Source organism: Sinocyclocheilus grahami, unplaced genomic scaffold (genome assembly GCF_001515645.1).
Source record: "Sinocyclocheilus grahami isolate Dianchi unplaced genomic scaffold, SAMN03320097.WGS_v1.1 scaffold61.1, whole genome shotgun sequence".
In the NCBI taxonomy this organism is placed as follows: Eukaryota; Metazoa; Chordata; class Actinopteri; order Cypriniformes; family Cyprinidae; genus Sinocyclocheilus; species Sinocyclocheilus grahami.
The window spans coordinates 3,435,539-3,458,817 of NW_015505240.1; the positions used below are offsets into that span (position 1 = coordinate 3,435,539).

Here is a 23,279-nt window from a genome sequence, read left to right on the forward strand (position 1 = left end):
ATTGAAGACTGCTTTATGAAAATACATTAAATTTAGCACGTTTATACTAGTTTTTATTGCTGTATGTATGTGAACATGTTCCATACAGTGTCTCCTTTAGTTCCTGCAGTTCCCTGTGAACCCGGCAGCCCTCTGTCTCCCTTCTCTCCCTGTTCTCCTGGAGGTCCGATGAGTCCAATGAGACCAGGATGACCCTGAAACAAGCCGCTTGATTATTAAACTCATCAGTAATGAACACACTCCTTCATAATCAGTAATGCCAGCCAGAGTTCAATTAATGTACTGGACATGTAAAGTCATTACTACAGCTGTGTTGCAAACACTAGTTAGTCACCTACCTGGACTGCATCATAGTGCAATTAATTAAGAGTATCAAAGATGAATTTGCTTCTCTCACCTTTTCACCTTTAATACCAGTATCTCCCTTCAGTCCAGGCAGTCCAGGAGGACCCTGAAAGAGAGACATATAAGAATAGCGAGGACTGTAGATTGTCATTTAAGATTATAATGAACTCATTCTCAGAGGAATATCACGTCGGTACCATCGGTCCAGGAGGTCCATCGGGTCCAGGAGCACCGGGCAGTCCTTGTTCTCCCTACATCAGGACCAAACAGATCCATTTATTAACACAATATCACTGCCTTAGACAGAACTGCATATGAGGACTGGTGTTATATTCTTGTGGTTGAAAGAGGGATTCTTACTCTATTTCAAGTAAATGAAAAAATATTAAATGTTATTTTTATATTATTACGAATGATATAAATATAGATTTTTGCAATGTGACAATATTTGTCCAGGCAATGGCTTTTTTTTATTTTTTAAATCAGCAATAATAAAATTTAAAAAATACTAGGATGTATATATACTTTACAATTTATATAATATAAATGGTAAAGTATATATATTTATTTGATATATATCGTATATTATAATTTTTTTGGCATGATAAAGACATTTTGGATCATAAATATCAATGGTATTTTTTTAATTAGGTTTAAATCATTAATACTACACAATTTAAATATAAAATGTTTGCATTGCAGAAATTCATTTTGTTTTTTATTTTCATCTTAAAACTTCTATAATCTTAAATCTACAGGTCCAATTTCTTAACTTGCATGTGTATATGTGTATATAGATATATGATATAATAATAATACAAATATTAATAGTAATTATTTAAAACAGTAATTACATTTACTACATAATTACTAAATAGTATATACTAAATAGTCAATTACTAATAGTAATTTAAATAATATGTAATTTTTTGTCGCATTGTAGAAAGGAGAACGTTTTTTTTTAATGTTTCATAATCCTAAAATAAAAATCTTAAATTTACAGCTCCAAATTTTTTATGCCCTAAATATATACATATATAGAGAGAGAGAGATTTTGAATTTGTTTTGATTTTGTAGTGAACTATGACCCAGGTATATTATTTACAAGGCTTTGTGAGATTCAATACACTTAGCTTAAACTCTGACATTAGGACCTAATGAGCTGTGTATGGCTGTCAGGCTAGTCCAGTATCACTCACCACTGGTCCAGGCACCCCTCTCAGACCCTCGGAACCAGGTTTTCCAGGGCTTCCCTGAGGACCAACTGGACCTGTCTTACCAGGTGGACCCAGGAGACCAGATTCACCCTGATTCAGAGACACACAAAACCATTGAAACCATTGCTGTAATGTATTTGTGACTGTAATAGTGCTCCAGTGCATGATTGTGTGAACGTCTGCATGTTACCTTGGCACCCTTCTCTCCCTGTCTTCCTTCAGGTCCAGCAGGTCCATGAGGTCCCTGATAAGAATGAATGAAAATTGAGAGCCATATATAGGTATTTTTAGTTTAATCCTATTAATATTAATAGCTAGTCAGAAATATTTTTGGCTGCTAAATATAATTTTTTTTTATGCAAATGATATAAGCATTGCTCACTCTCTTTCCTGGAGGGCCAGTGGGGCCAGTTTCACCAGTAGGTCCAGGGGATCCCTGAAAGAAACAAATAAGCAACATTATAAAAGCAGCAAACATTATAAAACACACACATGCATGCAGCCGACACCAGAGATGACAAATGGTTGTGTTTAAATCCTACTCACTGCCTGACCAGGCTCTCCATCATCACCCTTATCTCCAGAAGCACCATCCAAACCCTGTAGAGCAAGAAAAAAGAATGTTGCTTCCTTAAACAACCTGAAAATATATTTGCAATAACTACATTTACACATTAATAACACTTACAGGTGAACCAGGCTCTCCAGGAGGACCAGGATCACCAGGGAAACCACTTGGACCCTGAAAATCAAACCAAAACATTTGAGCATTTCTGTAGTTGATCAAAAACATGGTAACTGCATGGTCTCCTAAGCATAAAGAGTATGGTATTAGCAGGCAGAACCTACAATACACTCTTAAAAATAACATTTTTACAAAACATTGAAGCATGTCTTAATTTCTTATTTGTATTTTTGTTTTCTTGTACTGAAATGTAAAAAACAATCATTTGAATTTGATTTAAAAAAACTATATATAATATAGCTAGATATAGTTTTGGCCCACAGCCCTCAATCAAGATTGATTTTTGGCCCTTCATATTAGGCAAGGCAAATTTATTTATATAGCACATTTCATACATAATGGTAATTCAAACTTAAATTCAAAGGATTAATAATAATAATAGCAAAATCACAACAGATGCATAAGAAATAAAAATAACATGCATAAGAAAAACAATAAAAGCAAAGAATAAAAATGATAAAAAATGTATTCAAATGGTTAAAAAAAGAGGATAGAGAAATAAGATACATTACAATATTAAAAAGGTTTGGGCACCTCTGTTCATATAGCAAATTATATACTATTTTGCATACATAAATGTCCAAAATTAAAAATGTTTTGTCCAAAATATAAATTCTGTATTATTTTGTCTAATTAAAAATAGCTAAATAAATACATAAAACAACTAAGTGAATTTACGCTTCATACTGGTATAGTATGAAATATTACCTTTGAGGTTTGCTAAAGACTACATTTAATAGTGTTGTTAAATGATTAATGTCTTTAAAGATTAACTTTGAGTGAGCATTAGATGACGGCAAAGGTAAATGAAAGGTTAAATATGGTTCTTCTATTGCATTGCTGCAAAAACCTCCTTTTGGAAGCTTTATTTTTAACAGTGTATTTTTCCGACACCAAATAAAGCATTAATGATAAGAACATACAGGACTTCCTTTGGGACCATCATCTCCTGGTGGTCCTTTTGGTCCGGGGGGCCCAGCAGAACCAGCGGGTCCGGCTTCTCCCTTTTCACCACGCTCTCCTCTTGGACCCTAAAACACACACACACGAGATATGAGATGTGTGTGTGTTGTTCTGAGACTTTCAGCAGTGAAGTTTTAGAGTTTTGCATATGCAAGTTTGGGTTTTTTTGCCGTACTGAAGGGCCGATGTCTCCTTGCGGACCTGGTTCTCCTAGTTCACCGGCGTCTCCCTAGAGAAAAACAGAGAGATGTAAGTAAAGCACGGCAGGGCTCTTTTTTTCTCCTCAACACTGCAGAGATTTTGTCCACTGGACAGAAGAGCACGTCAGCATCATTATTCACTGTCTTGTCAGCAAATCTGCTTTCCTCTGCAGAACAACACTTTCTAGCATAAAAATCTGCGCAACATCGATATTCAGACAAACAAACGACCTTGATGATGACCAGTTCCATCAGACATCAGATGAGAATGGAAATCATTATACTGTATGTATCCAGACACCTCTGAATTGGAGCAATGACACTTTGAAAAATGAACTAGACTTTGAGGTTTTCTGAAGTGAGTGATGGTCCTGCCAAACTAACTGTCGTTATGCTAGAGAGTTGTGAGTGGCTGTTTAAAATTACTGGCTCCAGTCAAAAGAGCCCATCCACAAGTTTCTATAATATCCTGGTCTCTATATATGACTTGGGTCCCTCTTGCAATGTACATCAATGAGATTTTTTTTTACACAAATTATATTATGACTGATAGCCAATAAATGACTGAAATTAAAATTCTATACTATTTAGTGTAAATAATAAAAAAAAAATTTGAATTACTAAATAATAAATTAAATGATTAAATAAATGGCCAAAATTAAACAAATAGTCAAAATAAATAAACAAAACAAAAACAAAAACAATTAAAAATGAAAATAAATTATTACATCATAAATTAGATTATTAAACAAATGGCCAAACTTAAATTATTATTAATTATACTATTTTGTCTAAAAATAATAATAATGAATAATGCAAATAAAGAACCATGTAAATAAATGGCTAAACTTAAAAGTCTATATTAATTTGTCTAAATAAAGATAAATAAAACATTTTATTTTATTGTTCTATTTTGCTTGATGTTAATCATTTTCATGTAATGACTGATAACCAATAACTGGCTGAAATTAAAATCCTATTATATTTTGTCTAAAAATAAAAAATAAATGGTTGAAAATAAATAAGAAAAAAATGTATTATGTACTATTTAGTCTAAACAAATAAATAATTAAATAAATACATAAAAGGCTGAAATTTAAATTCTCTACTATTTTGTCTGAATTAAAACAGAAACAATAAAAAAGAAACACCTAAATAAATAAATAACCATAATTAAAATTCAATATAATTTTATCTAAATAAAAGTAAATACAAACAAAACAATTGTTTTATGCTATTAATGTATTTTAGACTTTGAGATTTGTTAATAAATTATAGTGTTATTAAATTATTCATGCTTTTTACAGTGTTATTAAATTATTAGTGCTTTCAAAGAATAACTTTGTGATGGCAAAGGTAATCTAAAGGTAAAACTAACCTTAGTTTATAGTAATTAATTAAATATCCCAATATGAACAGATACCGATTCAAAAAGGAATAACAGTGCTGCTTGCCTTAGCAAACCACTAATAAAACACTATTAAATCAGTCAGTTTGTGACATTAAACATTCAATATCGTTCGTTGTGTGTGTGTGTGTGTGGATACTTCTGCACGTCCGCCATACTGAGGGATTAAGAGTCTCTCAGACGCTCTGAACTGTATCATTCGTTCGTGTGTGTGTGTGTGTGTGTGTGTGTGTGTGTGTGTCAGACTGAGGTATCTCTCTCTTTCTCTCTGTAGTGGGATGAGAGGTCTGTCAGAGGGAAGTGCAGAGGTAAATCTTCCAGACTAACAGCAAACAGCCTTGTCTCCAGGTCTCATTCTATCATCTTTATCTGTTTTAAATCCTCCCCTCGTCTGTGTTTTTCTGGGTCATTTCTCTGGGCGAAACTCCTCTCTAAGCAGAACTGAAATGGGTCCTTGGTTTGGTGGGAGAACAATAGTGCTGAAGTGCTGTATTAATATTGACAGTGGCCGGTGCTGAGGTGATGGAGTGCAGTCATGCGAACACACGACCTGTTCGCTCTGCTGAGACATACAGTACACAAAGATACAGACACTCTCAGCTCACTGTCACACTCCATAAACACACACACACACACAACCAGAACTCAGAATAAAACCTCAAGATCACTGCACTGAAAATAAAGCATAGCGCAAAACTGAATGCTCTTTTGTAAAGTAAAGCAATGTGCTACTTTTGAATTTATACCATAATACCTTACCTTTTCCAAGCAAGTAAAGCATGTTTCATTCTTTAATGGAGAATACAATCTCTCGTCACACAGGCAGGGTTCTGCTAATGGCGAACAAATTGGAAAACTCACAGGCCATAAATATTTCTTAACAGCATTTTGCATTAATTTGTTAAAAATGTGTATTCTTTATGACAGTGGGATAACTTATTTGTTGTCAGAAAAACACCATAATTTTTGTATTTCAGTAATGTATTTTCAGTGATGATAATTATTAAAATTATTATTATTATTAAATCACTCTAATTAGAATTCAAGTTATCAATACATTTACTTGTATAATTACTACTTACAAATAATTATTACTTACTAGATATATAAATGTATTATTAATATCATTAATAAATTAATCAGAATTAACAAAGCTATTGATACTTGTTGATTTACTTGTTGTATAGTCACTAATTAAAAAATTATTAATACCGTATTGACCCGAATATAAGACGATGTTTTTTTCTTGGAAAAACGCGGTCGTCTTATATTCAGGGTCTAGACTTTGACATGTCAATAATACACCCACAACAATAGGTGGCGCCAAATACGCATACAATGAGTGTGCCATGAAATACGTAATGTAATGCGTGTTGTAAAGATCGCGAGTAAAAAAAAAGAAAAAGAAAAGCTTACAGCTGCATGAGTCGTGACTGTCAGGTTAGCCTGATGGGACCATCTCACTTTGTGATTTTAAAACGTAAGACAGTACCCAGATTTGAAGACTAAAGTAAGATTTAACTTCTACTGTTAATAAGATTTTGGTAGGCTACTATTAGATGGATAGCCTAAATGTCCTAATTCAGATGGGCTACCCGTTTATTTTATGGTATATCAAAAAGTGTGTATTTTTTAAATGTGATTTTGGTACATTTTACCAGTTTTTACCATACTTTCAAAACAAAAATTAAAATAGGAAAAATATGCAATATGAAAATAATTGAAGACAAAATGTGTTCAATACGGTAATAATAATTATTATTATATCACTCTAATTAGAATGAACAAATTTACTGATGCAAATTTGCTGGTCATGACGCTCAAACCAAAGCATCAGAGATACCGTGTTACACTTTTTGAGGATATTAATCTATGATTGGCTTACTTACAGTTTACACATTAACCTGAGAAATATTTAACTTACAAAAACACTCACAGACACACAGATAAACACATACACAGCTTTAACTCTAGAGAGAAGCTACAGGAAAACCTCACAGAGACACAGATCCTGAACTGACTGAGCGCACACACACACACACACACACACACACACACACACTGGGATCATTACTGGCGCATTCTCCCTCAGATCAATAAGGACTTCATCGGTTTCTAATTAAATTGAAATGATAGCGTTTTGTTCATGACGCTGATGCGGATCACCTTTTCTCCCACGGCTCCTGGGTTGCCGATTCCTCCTGGAGGTCCCTGTGGTCCATCGGCTCCTGGGGGTCCGGAGGGGCCTCTGGGGCCAGGAGGACCGGGTGGACCCTGAGAGAAAAGTCAAGAAAATACAGAAAGAAAACTCAGTTTCTATTTAAGTACATTTTGATTTTTACCAAACTGACTGTATAGATGTAGAACTGTACCATCTGACCGACGTCACCGGTCTCTCCCTTCTCACCGGAGGGTCCAGGCAAGCCCTGCACACAAACACAACCAGTTAAAACCAACTGCAACTCATATTAATCAGTCAAATCCTGTCCGAACTACATAAACAACATTTACAGTCCACATTAAATGCCATTTGCAGTCCATTTTACTTCCACAATCTATTATACTTCCAAGGCAAGACTTGGTTTTATCCACCTGGAACAAATTTGTTGATGAATTGAAAAATGTATTATATTATGGACTGCGGTGCTATAATTGTTTCAGATGGTGATATCATGGTACTTAATGATTATCATATTCACATACAATACCATTCGCAAGTTTAGGGTCAGTAAGACTTTATAATACTTTTGAAAGTCTTTTATGCTTAAAATGGCTGCATTTATTTGATCAAAAATACAGTAAAAACAGTAAAATTGTGCAATATTACTACAATTGTTTGCTATTTAAAAATGTAATTTATTCCTGTGATGCAAACCTGAATTTTTAGAATCATTACTCCAGTCTATAAAATAATTTTTGTTACTTAAAATAAAATAAACGTTAACTGAAATAAAATAAAATAAAACTTTAAAAATCCTTTAAAATATATATATATATATATATATATATATATATTTCAACTAGTTGGCACGGCAATATTTCTTATTTTGCTGATCCCTCTAGTTTAAATTGACGTACTAAAATAACTAAAATTAAAACTGAAATAAAAATTTACAAAAAATATCTAGTCACCAAAATAAAACAATTTAAAACTGTTAACTGAAAAACAAATATAAAAAAGCCTTAAACTTATTTTTTTATCAGCTAGTTGTCAAGGCAACATTAGTTTAACTTGAAGTACTAAAATATCTCAAACTAAAACTGAAAGAAAAAAATAATAAAAACTATATAGATATATAAAAAAACTAATAAAAATGACCAAAAAAAACAAAATATTACTTAAACTTTAATTAAAATAAAAGGTAAAAATAACGATAAAATCTAAATGAAATTATTAATCAAATCTATAATAGTACATCAAAAATACTAAAAATGTCACATTTTTGTTTAGTACTAAAGTAACAAACAAAAACAAATAAAAAATAATAAAAACTATATAGACATTAAAAAATGTATAAAAATGATAAAAACAGCTGAATGACTAAAACATTAAAATTTAAAATTAATAAAAATATGAGTGGTAAATATTAGGATAAAATCAATAAATCAATTTAATTAATAAATAAAATGAATTAATAAAAATGAATAAAAACTATGATGGTACATCAAAGATACTAAAATAATAGTGTTTTAAACACGTAGAAACCAAACTTTGAAGTTCTAACCTGAAGGCCGACGGGTCCGGGTGGTCCTGGGAAACCTCGTGCGCCCTCATCTCCCTTCTGTCCAAACAGACCCTGCTGACCTCTGGGACCTGGCTCTCCATCAGCACCCTGCAGGGAGGAAGTGACATCACTAACACCACTTACACCACTTACACCACACACCATATGAGATATGGCTGATTTCAGTATACTTACCGGTGGACCCGGCTGACCCGAAGGACCTTGGCTACCGACGGGACCTGGAGGACCCTGAAGAACGGCAGAAATAAGGAGAAAAAAATTAATGAGAAGAAAGAAAAAAGCAAGCAAGCACAACTCATTGATTTTCACAACAAAGACAACATCTATATTCATACCCGTGCAGTGGTATTAACAGAACAAATGACTGCCATGGGAGAACGACACATTGAATATATAATGTCTTTGGACTGAACTGTAATGGAAATGTAAAGAGTAAATTCAGAGTGACTCACCTGCTCGCCCTTGTCACCTTTGCTTCCCCTTACACCACACACCATATGAGATATAGCTGATTTCAGTATACTTACCGGTGGACCCGGCTGACCCGAAGGACCTTGGCTACCGACGGGACCTGGAGGACCCTGAAGAACGGCAGAAATAAGGAGAAAAAAAATTAATGAGAAGAAAGAAAAAAGCAAGCAAGCACAACTCATTGATTTTCACAACAAAGACAACATCTATATTCATACCCGTGCAGTGGTAATAACAGAACAAATGACTGCCATGGGAGAACGACACATTGAATATATAATGTCTTTGGACTGAACTGTAATGGAAATGTAAAGAGTAAATTCAGAGTGACTCACCTGCTCGCCCTTGTCACCTTTGCTTCCCTTCTGTCCCGACTCTCCAATCTCACCCTGTCACAATAACACAGCATTTACATATGCAAATATGTAATATCTAAAATAATATCTAAAACGGTCACATGACACAATAATACAAATGCAGTATCTGTTTCTCAAGAGTTTCTGGGGGGGAAAAAATCTGCTGTTTACCAAGGCTGCATTTATTTGATAAAAAATACAATAAAAACAATTAAATTGTGGAAATATTACAATTTCAAATAACTGTTTTCTATTTGAATATATTTTCAAATGTAATTTATTCCTGTGATACAAAGCTGAATTTTCAGCATCATTACTCCAGTCTTCAGTGTCACATGATCCTTCAGAAATCATTCTAATATACTGATTTGACACTCAAAAAACATTTCTATTATCATCAGTGTTAAAAAGAGCTGTGCTGCTCCATTTTATGGAAATCATGATTTTTTTTCAGGATTCTTTGAGGAATATAAAGTTCAGAAGAACAGAATTTCTTTGAAACAAATTTTTTTGTGACATTATAAATGTCTTAGTGTCATTTCTGATCAACTGAATGCATCCTTTCAGAATAAAAGTATAAATGATTTCGTACAAAAAAAAAGCATATACATTTTGAATGGTAATGTATTCATATTCATATGGTATTTACATGAAACTCAGAGGAAAATCAAATAACACAATGATATTGTATATGTTGAAAAAAACCTTGTATTAACATAGTACATGCCTAAAAAACATGGTATTGCCAGGGTAAGTAATAACACTCTACTCAAAAACTATACTTTTTAGTCTGTTTTTGTTGGTGTAGTCAGTTATTAGGAAACTAACATCGCTATTTATTCCTATGACTATATTTCCCAGAAGGCTTTGCACCTGTCACACATGGCAGAGCTGACACACATATCCTTCAAATATCGCTCACACCTTAAAACTGCCAATGCTAACACATGTTGGTGTCACACACACCTCAGATCGGTGTGTGTAGGTGTATGTGAGTGTGTCACGGTGATGCCATTTCCCTGACACGTTCACCTAAGTGTTAAATTAGATCATTTCCAATAAGGCAAACTGCATATTTGATTCCCTGCGCTGTAATATAACTTATATTTCAGTATCATCACACATATTTCTCATTCGAATGTGACATTGCTATGTTGCTGTTCCACCGGTTTGATACTCTATTAATGAAGTTCAGAATGATTTCTGAAGGATCATGTGACACTGAAGACTGGAGTAATGATGCTGAAAATTCAACTTTACATCACAAGAATAAATTACAGTTTACAATGTATTCAATTAGAAAGCATTTATTTTAAATTGTAATAATATCTCACAATATTACTGATTTTACTGTATTTTTGAGCACATACTGTAAATGCAGCCTTGACTTCATTAATGTATACTGTATTATCAAAGCTTCATTTAATTTTTTTTTATTTGGCCATGCACTGAGCAAATATCGAACCATCCATCCATTCCTCTAGAGAAAATATTGATCAGACAGCTGAGCGGTTTGATCTATGTGTGTGTGTGTGTGTGTGTGTGTGTGTGATGTGACCTTCACTTCTCTTCATCCTGATCTAATCAAATTTGGCCATGCACTGAGCAAATATCGAACCATCCATCCATTCCTCTAGAGAAAATATTGATCAGACAGCTGAGCGGTTTGATCTATGTGTGTGTGTGTGTGTGTGTGTGTGATGTGACCTTCACTTCTCTTCATCCTGATCTAATCATCTTGCAAACCCACCAGATTCAACCATGATCATCAATTACATGTCACGTCTCTGTCCTTAATTCATTAATTTCACTTCTCAAACCTTCTTCTACCACTTCTTTTTCTTCTGTACCTTATCACCATCCTCTCCTGGGGATCCGATGGGTCCAGCTGGGCCTGGAAGTCCCACAGGTCCCTGAATACCATCTCTACCGGCTGGGCCTTGAGGTCCTTTCTCGCCCTAATATGAGAGGTTATAGTTGTATATTTAATCATATGGAGCTAAGCAGGGCTCAGAAATGAAGATGGAGCATGTTTGAGGAAGTACTCACAGGTCCACCTTTCTCTCCAGCTGGGCCCGGGGGTCCTTGAGGTCCGGGTCGGCCTGGGAGGCCAGTAGGTCCAGCTGGGCCAGCAGCACCACGTTCACCAGGAGAGCCCTATGAATATGTGAATATGAAATTCCATAACTGATTTACTTGCAACAACTTCCATTTGCTACTGAACACTTGATGATCTGTTTGATTAATTATGCATTTGTTCTTGAAAAAAAATCATCAGGTGTTGACAGCTGGCATGCATATATGATTGTGTGCATATATGATATGAATGCTGTTTTCAAGATATTGATTATGTAACTATGCATATTGCGACATTATATAAGATATCAGTAAATCTGAATATTCACAATCCTGGTGTCAAGTCTGCATGAAAAGAGAGAGAAAAGAGGAATAGATTTGATCATACTTAATCATCTATCATTTATAAATGTGCATGTCAAACATTTGGACACAACTACTTATTATTTGACTTTTTTAATTACAGTTTTATTTTAATAGTAAATATGAAAATATCTTTATGATTACATATAAAAAAATGTAATATAGTATTTCATATTTAAATACAATATTTAATATAAATATTAATATTTGAGCAACTTCTTTCAACCAACCTCATTAAAGACACTGTTAAAGATGTTCACATGTACACTGCCAATCAGAAGTTTAAAGTTAGTAAGATTTTGTAATATTTTTGAAAGAAGACATTGCTCACCAAGGCTTTATTTATTTGATCAAAATACAGTAAGAACAGTAATATTAATAAATAAAATAACAGTTTTCTGTTGTAATACATTTCTTTAACAATTATTTTATGAATAGAAAGTTTAAAAAGCAATGATTATTTGAAAATGATCCTTATTGTTGCAAAAGTATTATTTTCTTACTGACCTCAAACTTTTGAATGGTAGTGTATGTTGATGCTTTTTCTGCACTATTCACTCTAAAACATGAATTAAATAGTATACAAAACAAATAAATTCAATCAAGTAAGTCCTAATGTATGGTACTGTACTGGTACTGTATATATACACTGTAAATCATCCATGTCATACAAACTGAATCACTGTACTCACTGAAAACCCAGTGTGTGGAGCAAAAGGAGAAAGGAGAAAGAGAAAACAAGGTAAACAAGCAAAAAAAAAAAAGCAGTTGGAGAAAAGATAGGCAAATAGAGGGAGCATGTCTACTTACAGCGGGTCCAGGTGGCCCTGGAGGTCCTTCATTCCCTTTCAAACCTGCTGATCCCTGCAGAGAGACACATAAAACTGCTGAACGTACACAAACACATCCATGTGCCCGACACGTTTGATGGGTAGAGGTGACACGGGGATGTACTATTTATACTGAACAACAAACTAAAAAGCTCAAAGCATGAAAAGAGAGATGCTCGCCTGTGCAGAATGTACGGGCGAGTTACACAAAGTTGAATAATTATGGTTAGGCATGTTTCATTCGTGAGACTCACCACAGGTCCTGGTAAGCCTCTCTCGCCTGGGAACCCTCTGAGTCCTGGAGGTCCATCTTTACCTGAGGGTCCTGCAGGACCTGGATCTCCCTATAAAGACCAGATATGATGAAAACCGGTTTTGACAAATAGATACCGGATTTGGATCTGTGTATACAGTGGGTACGGAAAGTATTCAGACCCCCTTAAATTTTTCACTTTTTTTTATATTGCAGCCATTTGCTAAAATCATTTAAGTTAATTTTTTTTCCTCATTAATGTACACACAGCACCCCATATTGACAGAAAAACACAGAATTGTTGACATTTTTGCAGATTTATTAAAAAAAAAAAACTGAAATATCACATGGTCCTAAGTATTCAGACCCTTTGCTCAGTATTTAGTAGAAGCACCCTTTTGATCGAATACAGCCATGAGTCTTTTTGGGAAAGATGCAACAAGTTTGTCACACCTGGATTTGGGGACATGTGTATGGCCTGAATTTGTTTGCACCTTTGCTCCCTCTTTTCCAGCAGATCCAGGTAGACCCTGTTCACCGGGTGGTCCTGGGGGTCCAGGGTGGCCTCGTTCTCCCATTGGTCCTGTCTCACCTGTTGGTCCCTGAACAGAAAGAGAGATGGATTATGGGTAAGGTAGTGGGGTAGATGAATCTTTGGGTCGACTGTAGGGCTGTCAAAATGGCTGAAAAACTAAATTCGAATTTTGTACTTAAATATTATCAAAATTTAAAATGCATATTTTCAGTTAGGGCGAAGAAAAGATTTTGGCTTCTCTTCTGAGGCCACAAGAGGGAACATCGAGCAAAATATTACTAATGCACGTTTATTCAAAGCATAAGACAAAATGACTATCTGTGAAAAAAGTGCATAATGTTTAAAATCATGTTTATAAACCAATTATAATTAATTAAGTTGCTTAAACAACTATAAACAAAACAGCATCATGTATGTATGCATAGCTTAATACAAAGGGCGGAAAGCCAATCACACAGAGTACATTTCTCATTTAAAAACATCAGATGCAGTTGGATGGGGGGGGAAAAACGCCATAAAGTCTCGATATATGTTTATTTTTTTCAAAGTTAAACGTGCATTAATTTTAGTGCACAAAATATGTGTTCTGTGTGAACGGCTTGGTTTCAGCCGTAAATGTAAACAAGATCTTCTCCGCATTGATGTTCTCTTTCCCCGCAATATTTTGATTGAACAACGCAGCAGTGCCACATCTAGTGGCTTCAACTGGATTGGCTAACAAAAACATTATAATGCAACGACACTTACATCGCCATCGCATCTCGTGCGCCACTGATAAGGCTGCCTCCTTAACGCACACCTAAAATTTGAATGCAACATTTTTGCATTCGAATGTGGATTTTTATTTTAAATTTGACAAATATTCGAAATTTGAAAAAAAAATTGACAGCCCTAGTCGACAGTGAATCAATTCAATTGACGATTCCTAATTAATTAATTCAAAAGAGATTTGGAAATTCACCTTAAAGCAAAAGAGTTTTCAACATGATTTATTTATTTATTGCTACTTTAACAAATTAGTATTAATTCAAATGATAACATTTTAAATCGAAATGAAAAATGAGCTACGGTTTTTAATGCAGAAATAAATATGAATGTATATTATATTTCTTATATATTATATAAGATATCTGTAAAATCTAAAAATTAAAAAATGCTGGTGTCAAGACTGCATGAAAAGAGAGAGAAAATGTTAAATAAACATTAAAGATAAACCTATAATCATTTTTCATTTACAATTATACACTAGTCAAACATTTAGACACAACTACTTATTATTTGACTTTTTGCTTTATTTATTACGAATTTTCCACATTTTATTTTAAGAGTAAATAATAATGAAAATAAAAATTAACATTAATATTTAATATAGTACTTAATATTTAAATACAATATTTCATATAAAAATTTATATTTATATATTTATATTGTAGTGGGGTAGATTAATCTTTGGGTTGGCACTGAATTAATTTAATTGACGATTCGTCAGTGAATCAATTCAATTCAAATTTGATTTGCAGAATCAAGTTTAATTCACCTCAGCAAAGCAATTTGCAGAGTTTGCACAATTAATTTATTTACATTGCTATTTCAACAAAATATGACTAACTCAAACGATAACATTTTAAATCTAGAGCAAAACAAATGATTCATTATCACGAAGTCATATTTAAAAGTCCATTTTTAATCGATGCATCTGGAACACAAAGAACGGTTGTACTCCAAGTTCTTTCATAGTCCAAAAGTGTGTTTGTACAGTATAATCAAAGAAAGTGATCAAAAAGCCTGGAAAACATACATTAATAAAGATGCTACAGGTGTTTAAAAAAGATCAGTGGATATGCAAATTATGCAAAAATCAGATTATATGCATCCATTTGCATGGCAGAGCATGTGTACTTGAACATTCATATGTTTGTGCGTGGCATTGTTGAAACCTGTGCCCACCTCAACATTTGCATAAAAAGTAGAATATCATGATTGCTTATGAATAATTCATTACCCAGTCAGCGCCAACATCTAACCGCATAAACAAAAGCATGTCAGGAGACAAAACACAGACAGGCCAACAAACGGCCCATATGTAACCTAATGGAGTCATTATGATTCCCCAGTGACAACCTTAGGACACCTTTAAGATTATCTAATGAGCGAGTGATGGCTGGTGACAGCCTCATGAATATGTAGCACGTGTCTCTGGCCTCAGCCTGTGGTACCCATGCTGGAAAAACAGATTGGTGTGTGGGGCATGCTGTTTTCTAAGCGAAATGCTTTATAATGTGTTATTCTTCTGCGGAAGGTAGATGCAGCCCTTTTATTTTATTATTTTCATATTTCAAGTTTTCCATTTTTTTTTCAAGTTTTAGTAATTCGATTAAGTGTTTATGTGCTTTTGTTATGTCATTAAGTCATTTTTATTTCAATTTTAGACATTTTAATAATTCAGCTTAAACATTTATTTCAGTTATTTCCTTTCAAGTAAAATTTTCATTTAATATTTATATTTTATTTTATTTCAACTTTACTTTAATTCCAGAAAATTAGAAAAAAGGTTTAGTTAACAATAACAACACCGTCTGAGTTTTAGTCATTTTTATAATTCAGCTTAACATAGTTATTTCAGTTATTTAATTTCAAGGCTACATTTCTAATATATTTCATCCAAAAATTTAAATTTTAATATTTAGCATTAAGAAAATTTTATTTTTTATTTATTTATTTTTCTTGATTTATTGTGCATTGCTTTATTATTTTTCATGACAGCTATGTTCCTTTTCTTCCATTCCTTTGTTATTATTATACAAAAACATTTAAAAAAAAATCTAATACCGTAATTAAAATCATCTGGAGAATTTTAATATTAAGAATAAAAATGGAGAATGGAGATTCAAATTTGAAAAAAAATATTTTCTTAATATTCATTTATTTTTTCTTGATATTCAAATATTCTTTATTATTTTCCTTATATATATATATCTATATATATATATATATATCTTTTTTTTTTTTATTGGGCCAAATATTTTATGACATTATTCTTGAGATTCACCCTTTTTTCACCCATTTTACTAACCCATTTTATTGAAATCTTATTAAAGGCACTGTTGATTGTGTAATTCTAGAGTCATTTCGAAAATTTGAACTTCAGCATTCTGTGTTCCACTTACCTGAGGTCCGACTACACCTGGGGGTCCGGGAGGTCCGGTTTTACCTTGGAAACCCTGTCAGAAGAAAATAAATTTTATTGCCATAAGTATGTGAATGAAAGTGTGTGTGTGGTCATATCAGATGCCACTCACAGTCTCTCCTCTCTGGCCAGGGTGTCCGGGCAGCCCGTCCTTTCCGGGAGGACCCTGAAAACGAGAGAGAGGGAGAGAATCAGGACAGATGATTGGATGAAAGAGGGATTTCTATAGTTATTTCTACAGTGTTAACGTCACTTACCGGTGGACCCTTAGGGCCGGGGAATCCAGTAGGTCCCGCTGCGCCTAACGGACCCTGTAAAGCAGGGAAAAAAACTAACGTTCAATCTCTCTCTGAAGCAATAATCGATACTTTGGAAGGATTCAATTACTATTTATACTGTACCCGTTCACCGGGTGGTCCTGGGGGGCCGTCGCTTCCTGAGTTGCCCTGTGAAGGTGGGGAGGAGAAGCAAATGAGAAAAGGCTAATTAAACAGAATGTTTTAATATTTCAGAATGTTTGTATAAATGTCCATGCAAATGGGATTAATTATTGATAATGTAAGACTTATGCTTATTGCCAGAGGTAATGAGTACCATTAAAGATTTGTTCGACTGATAGAGGATATGCAGATCGCTAAAATCCCTGTTGCATTTGAATTAGTTCCAGCTGAGCCGTGGAGACAAACCTTGCGTTCTGAAATGTAATAGGAGCACCATTTGCCCCTGTCAACACGTTTAGCTTTCAGAGCACCACAAATGATGAAAGAGTTTTAAAATCTACTGAAGCCAGAGATGTTTTCTTTCAGTCAGTCGGGGTGTGGGGTGCTTTTCCTAATTACATTTGTATGTGCCAAACACTTGTTTTATGCATGCTTGAATGCATGCATGATCCGATTTTCTTTGTGTTTTTACATTTGGATGTTACATTATTTATTTACTAAGGCAGAAGACCCCTGAAAAGGGCTTTGCCTCAATACAGCATCATCTCATTTAATTATAGAATTTCACAAATATAAAATAGTGGTTAAAAAGGACAGCCTCACCTTTGGTCCTGCTTTCCCAGTTGGTCCCCTCGGCCCTCTTTCACCACGGGGTCCCTACAGAAAAGATCACAAGAAGTATGAGAAAGCAGTGAGTGAAATAAGTCCTACACTGAAAAGGGTACGTATTGTTTGTTTTTGTCCTAACTTTGTTGTCTTACCGTAGGTCCTCTCTGTCCTCGGGGTCCCGGCTTCCCTGCTGTCCCCTGTTTGTGAGAGTGAATAATATATGAAATAATGGAAAGAAAAAAAAACATTTTATATCAATCAGTACTTTTATATCAACAATTACTTTTCTTATTTTATTTTATTTTTAAAAGATATTATGTTATAATGAATAAATTCTAATACAATAAATGCTATAATAATTAAACTGTGCATTTTGTGAATAAATATTAATTTAATATAGTTTTAAAAGATATTTTCTATATTTAATAAGTTCTAATAAAATAAATATATAAATATGTATGTATATATAATATATATAAATATTTTTAAATTAACAATAATATATAATAATTAAACTGCATTGTATGAACAATTATTCATTTAATACTATTTTTGTTTTTATAATAACATTTATTATTCAAATTCAGAAGTAGAGATAACTAAATAAATGTAAGCTTTTCAATTCTCGCGCTTCACTTACTGTTCAAATGCTCTTTTCAGCAAATTCAGTCATTAATTGTGTAATTTCAACAAAGCCATAAGCAATGGTTTCAGCCTAGTAGAACATTGTGATTAATTTGATTATCTGTAGATTATATTAGCATCTCTCCATCTCATGAATACTTCATGCAGACAGTAATGGCGGAACATAGAAAGTTTTGCATCAACAGATGAATGCAGTCTGAGATTGATAGATTGTGTGTGTGTGTGTATTTAATGGCTTGAGAGAATAAGAGGTTTTTGGATTATAATGTGTTTATGGGAGACTGCATTGTCTTCCTAATGGCAGCCGGCTGCTGCTCTCAGCTTAAATGTGATGATATACAGCCAATAAAGCATCGGTGCGGAGAGCTGGGAGTTTACTCAGGGCCTTTCCCAGCTTTTCTTAGCCATAAGGGTAGCACACACACTACAGCTCAGAGACTGTTAGCTTCCATACACTGAGATTAAACCCCTGATTTCACTTCTAATATAGAGAGCACAAGTTGAAATGATTCTTTTTATTAGACACTTTGTTATTGTTTTTTTGTTGTCATTTTTATTTATTCTGCCTGAAATATGGTATGACATGATGGTGAGTAAAATATTTTCTCACCATATTATTCATATACTTATTATATTTTTTATTAATATTTTGAATTAACTTTTATTTTTATATTTCATTTTTTTGGTTTTGTTTAATGTTTGATTTATTTTAAATATAACTATTTAGATTAAGTTCATTTTTATTTCAGTTTTAGTTTTTATTTATTTTATATTATCAGTTTTTAATTTTAGTTTAATGTTTAGTCATTTTATGTGCTTTTGTCATTTGTATTAGTTTTTTTTTATATTATGATTTTCAGTTTTAGTTTTTATTTATTTTTATATGTTCAATTCATTTATAGGTTTTCCATCTAATATTTATATTTTATATAACTTCATCTTTATTCAATTAGAATGTTTTCAACAGTTTTAGTTTTAGTTAATAATAATAACCCTGTTTGGGGTCAAATGTTCCCCTAACGGTGCTTCTGAATTTCTGAATTGCTTCGCATTGTATATCTTGATATCACATGACAGAGAATAAAAATCTAATTGGAATAGAGGTAAGTTGATTTTCTGGTTCACTTTATAAGATTAATCAAATTGCATTTATTGAAATGGTTTATATTACATCTGACATACGTGTTATATTAAATCTTTTGCATTATGTTAGCCTAAATGAACACCCTGCATTTCTTTCTCAAAATTCGAGAGAAAACCAGAGAGAGCATATCTTTTCACTACTCAAAAAAACAAAAAACAAAACATAAAATAAGATGAGGAAAAAGGGTGTGTGAGGGAAATAAAAAGAGACAGGAAAACTCAAATCCATACGGCTCTCTTTTTAACACACCCTCGTGCCTTTCTCTCCACTGGTTCCTTGGAATCCCTGGAATCCTTGAGAACCCTGAAGAGGAAAAGAGAGAGAGATTAATTCACAGGTCCATCAAAGCGAGGAGGGGGAGAGGGATAAAAGGAGGAGAAGAGAAGAAAAGTGCTGTTGCAGCAGTGCATGCTGGGTCACGGTTAAACGGAAAGCTGACACCAGATGGCATTATGGGTAAATCCACTTAGCTTTGATCAAGAAGTTCAAACATGTCTGCCTTCCAATCCCACTCTAATGCATGCACGCACACACACAACCTTGTCCTTCTATCAATACATGCACACACTCGAACACGGCCGCTGTGGATGCTGGGTAATCACAGGCAGACCGGGTGTATTTACCTTGGGGCCTTGTCTTCCTGGATAACCTGGCAACCCGGGTACACCAAGCTTACCCTAAAATCAAAGTACACAGAAGAAATATAACTAATCCGTCGTGACAAAACACTGACAAACTTCACGATGCATATACTGTATAGATATACACTCACCTTCTCTCCGGTCGGCCCGAGCGGTCCAGCATCTCCAAGTAAACCAGATCTTCCTTTGGGTCCTTCAGGCCCGTCTTCACCTCTGGGTCCGGCGGCACCAAGTTCTCCCTGAATACATTAGGATTTATATGAGACTTTGTAGATTTTTTTTACAGGCCTGTCCCAATGAATGACTGACAATCACAGCTGTATGCCAGCCAATCATATCAGAGCTCATTTACATTCATTTAAATTTACATGAACATTAACTAACGTAATAACTGGATGGATAAATAATAAATGGCTTTCAGGGGGGAAATACATTAAAAAGCATAGAAGAAGTTCTTTTAAATTCCTCAGCAAACTTGCAAGGGGGGCTCAAGATGACTTTAAATGTTTTAAAATAAGACAAAATTAGCTAAAACAACCAAAAATTACAATATTTTCTTTATTTAATTCACCCCCAAATTTCTGGAATGGTACAATTTAATTATTTGAAATAATGAAATTATTTAAAGCAAACTTCCAAGGGTGTTTCAAGATGTTTTAATATAAGACAAAACAAGCTTTAAAATGAGCTAAAACAACTAAAAAGTGAGATATTTATTAAAATAATTCACCCCCAAAACCTTCTGAAATTTTTACAATTAATTATTTTTAAATAATTAAATTATTTAGAGCAAACTTCCAAGATGGTGTCAAGATTACTTAAAATGATTTAAAGTAAGACAAAACAAGCTTTAAAATGAGCTAAAACAACCAATAAAATAAGATATTTCTTAATTTAATTCACCCCCAAATTTCAGGAATTTTACAATTTAATTATTGCTAATAATTAAATTGTTTAAAGCAAACAAGGGCACTAAGATTACTTAAAATGTTTTAAAATAAGACTAAACAAGCTTTAAAATAAACTAAAATGACAATTTTATTATATTTATTATATTATATTTATCATATATTTTATTATATTTGTGACAATGACAATTATTATATTTACTAATGTAATTCACCCCAAAATTAAAAATGTAACTTTTAAATGTAACAAAATTACATTCATAACTATATATTTTAGAAACCAATACATATATATATATATACACACACATATATAACAACTAAAAACCATTTCTTCTACAATTCAACTTTTTTATTTTAATTATAATCAAATTATTTATTTTACTTATTTTAATCTCCTAATTTCTGTCAATTGAAAAAGGGGACGCCTTTGAATATTACTGTGACATTACAGTCAAAAAGACTGAGAACCACTTCTATAAATGTATATTTACATCCAGAAGCGTTTGTATATTGGTCCCTAATAACCCAGAGCGGTGTACGTTTGCTTATTACAATCAGCGGACTTTATAACACCAAAAAATCTGATCAGTTAGGCTGGGTGAATATTATACATGCCCTTCAACCGACTTCTGGAGTCCACAATGACAACATTTCTTGGCATTTTGTGTGAAAAACGTCTTTGAAATAGATTCAGCAGCGTGTCGTCTGGGAATACGTGATCGCTAAGGTGTTTTTAGCACATTTCTATGTGGCCGAATTCCCAGGTTATGGTCCTTGGGGTCCTTTTTTCTGTGTATGTCTAAATCTGTTCAAATCCCAAAGCAGGTATGAGCAAAAGTAATAGTGATGCACCACTAAATATAGACCCACTGCGATTTATGTGCTTCCTCAGAGATGCTCTGAGAATTAAAGATCGACCCAAGTGAAAAGAGACATCAAATCCCATAATTCTCCAGAGATAAAGCCAAAAACAAATAACCTCTTCAACCTGCGAATAAGTCTCTTACCCTGTCGCCTTTGATGCCCATATCTCCCTTAAATCCTGGAAATCCGTCTTCTCCCTGAGAAAGAAAGAGATGAAGATATGACACTGAGAGCGTTGCAAATTTCCTTTCGCACATAATACCCCATTTTTGACAAATGCGAAAGGACCGATCTCCATGGCAACTGCTACTGTATTTCTGCTATTTGCCGAGGCCTGATCTTATTTTCCTGCTGCACTCTTGCAGGGTAAAACATTTTAATGACCAAAGTGAGAAGGTCAAAAATGCATCTTGGAGTACACTGGTTTCCATTTTCAGAAGCAGAAATGAAACATTAATGACACAGGAGCAGTGCATTAGCCGTCGGCACACACTCACAACAGCTCGTATCCAGACGGACACAGTCACACGAACACACTCTGAAATTACCTTTTCACCCGTGTTTCCTTTCAGCCCGCGGACTCCATCAGCACCCTGCAGATAGAAAGAGCGAAAGAGCAAAAGAAAAAAGATCAGCAGAGTCCATCAAAACTTAAAAACATCTGAGAAGCCAAACCCCTGCGATTGACTCACTGTCTCACGAATGCTGTCTAAAAACCATTTAGGTGATTAAAGCTCTGTTTTGAGCCCTGGTAAGCCACTGGACTCTCTACTGTCTCTATAATAATAATAAACAATGGATTACAATAGTGCATTTTAATTGAATTGCACATTTTTTAATCTATGCATTTTGGCATGAAATATAGGTATATCTATATTAAACAATTATCTTGTTTCATCTGCCATTTTGGATAATGCATTATGGATTCTTCACAATGCATTATGGGATTACATTTTCCGTGAAGACTGACTTCTAACTATATTTTAAGTTTGAATTTTATTTTATTTTATTTCTAAAATATATAAAGTTATAAAGTTCAGATGATTGTGCCTCAGGAAAGTATCAGAAACATTAGCAGGGTGCCATCTCTGTTTCACTATAAGGAAAAAGCTAGAGGCAAAACGAGTTGGGTGACTTTTCACCTACAACTTACTACTATAGAACTACAATATCCACTGACCAATGAGAGATCATTATGAGTGCTGCTATGACCAATGAGGATTAAGAAACACCTACCTTTACACCTCGAGGGCCAGGATATCCGATCGGCCCCTGAGGACCCGGAGGTCCCTGTCAAACACAATCAGTTATGGATGGAGTTATTGATCAC

General features: G+C 33.8%; 1 protein-coding gene across 1 annotated transcript in view; it reads right to left on the minus strand.

The window, feature by feature from the left end:
* The window catches only part of LOC107584652 (collagen alpha-1(XI) chain-like), a 112,061-nt gene that overhangs the window by 8,266 nt on the left and 80,516 nt on the right, over positions 1-23,279 (minus strand). Inside the window, exons 26-57 of the mRNA XM_016271361.1 lie at positions 23,186-23,239; positions 22,498-22,542; positions 22,093-22,146; positions 20,306-20,413; positions 20,157-20,210; positions 19,783-19,836; positions 17,897-17,941; positions 17,739-17,792; positions 17,097-17,141; positions 16,953-17,006; positions 16,808-16,861; positions 16,676-16,729; positions 13,468-13,575; positions 12,975-13,064; positions 12,701-12,754; positions 11,501-11,608; positions 11,302-11,409; positions 9,431-9,484; positions 9,152-9,205; positions 8,604-8,711; positions 7,251-7,304; positions 7,045-7,152; positions 3,446-3,499; positions 3,231-3,338; positions 2,251-2,304; positions 2,109-2,162; positions 1,945-1,998; positions 1,753-1,806; positions 1,545-1,652; positions 543-596; positions 398-451; positions 87-194 (exon numbers count right to left, since the gene is read on the minus strand). Of these exons, the coding sequence (XP_016126847.1) occupies positions 87-194; positions 398-451; positions 543-596; positions 1,545-1,652; positions 1,753-1,806; positions 1,945-1,998; positions 2,109-2,162; positions 2,251-2,304; positions 3,231-3,338; positions 3,446-3,499; positions 7,045-7,152; positions 7,251-7,304; positions 8,604-8,711; positions 9,152-9,205; positions 9,431-9,484; positions 11,302-11,409; positions 11,501-11,608; positions 12,701-12,754; positions 12,975-13,064; positions 13,468-13,575; positions 16,676-16,729; positions 16,808-16,861; positions 16,953-17,006; positions 17,097-17,141; positions 17,739-17,792; positions 17,897-17,941; positions 19,783-19,836; positions 20,157-20,210; positions 20,306-20,413; positions 22,093-22,146; positions 22,498-22,542; positions 23,186-23,239 (2,223 nt within the window). The remainder of the gene's footprint in view (positions 1-86; positions 195-397; positions 452-542; positions 597-1,544; positions 1,653-1,752; positions 1,807-1,944; positions 1,999-2,108; positions 2,163-2,250; positions 2,305-3,230; positions 3,339-3,445; positions 3,500-7,044; positions 7,153-7,250; positions 7,305-8,603; positions 8,712-9,151; positions 9,206-9,430; positions 9,485-11,301; positions 11,410-11,500; positions 11,609-12,700; positions 12,755-12,974; positions 13,065-13,467; positions 13,576-16,675; positions 16,730-16,807; positions 16,862-16,952; positions 17,007-17,096; positions 17,142-17,738; positions 17,793-17,896; positions 17,942-19,782; positions 19,837-20,156; positions 20,211-20,305; positions 20,414-22,092; positions 22,147-22,497; positions 22,543-23,185; positions 23,240-23,279) is intronic.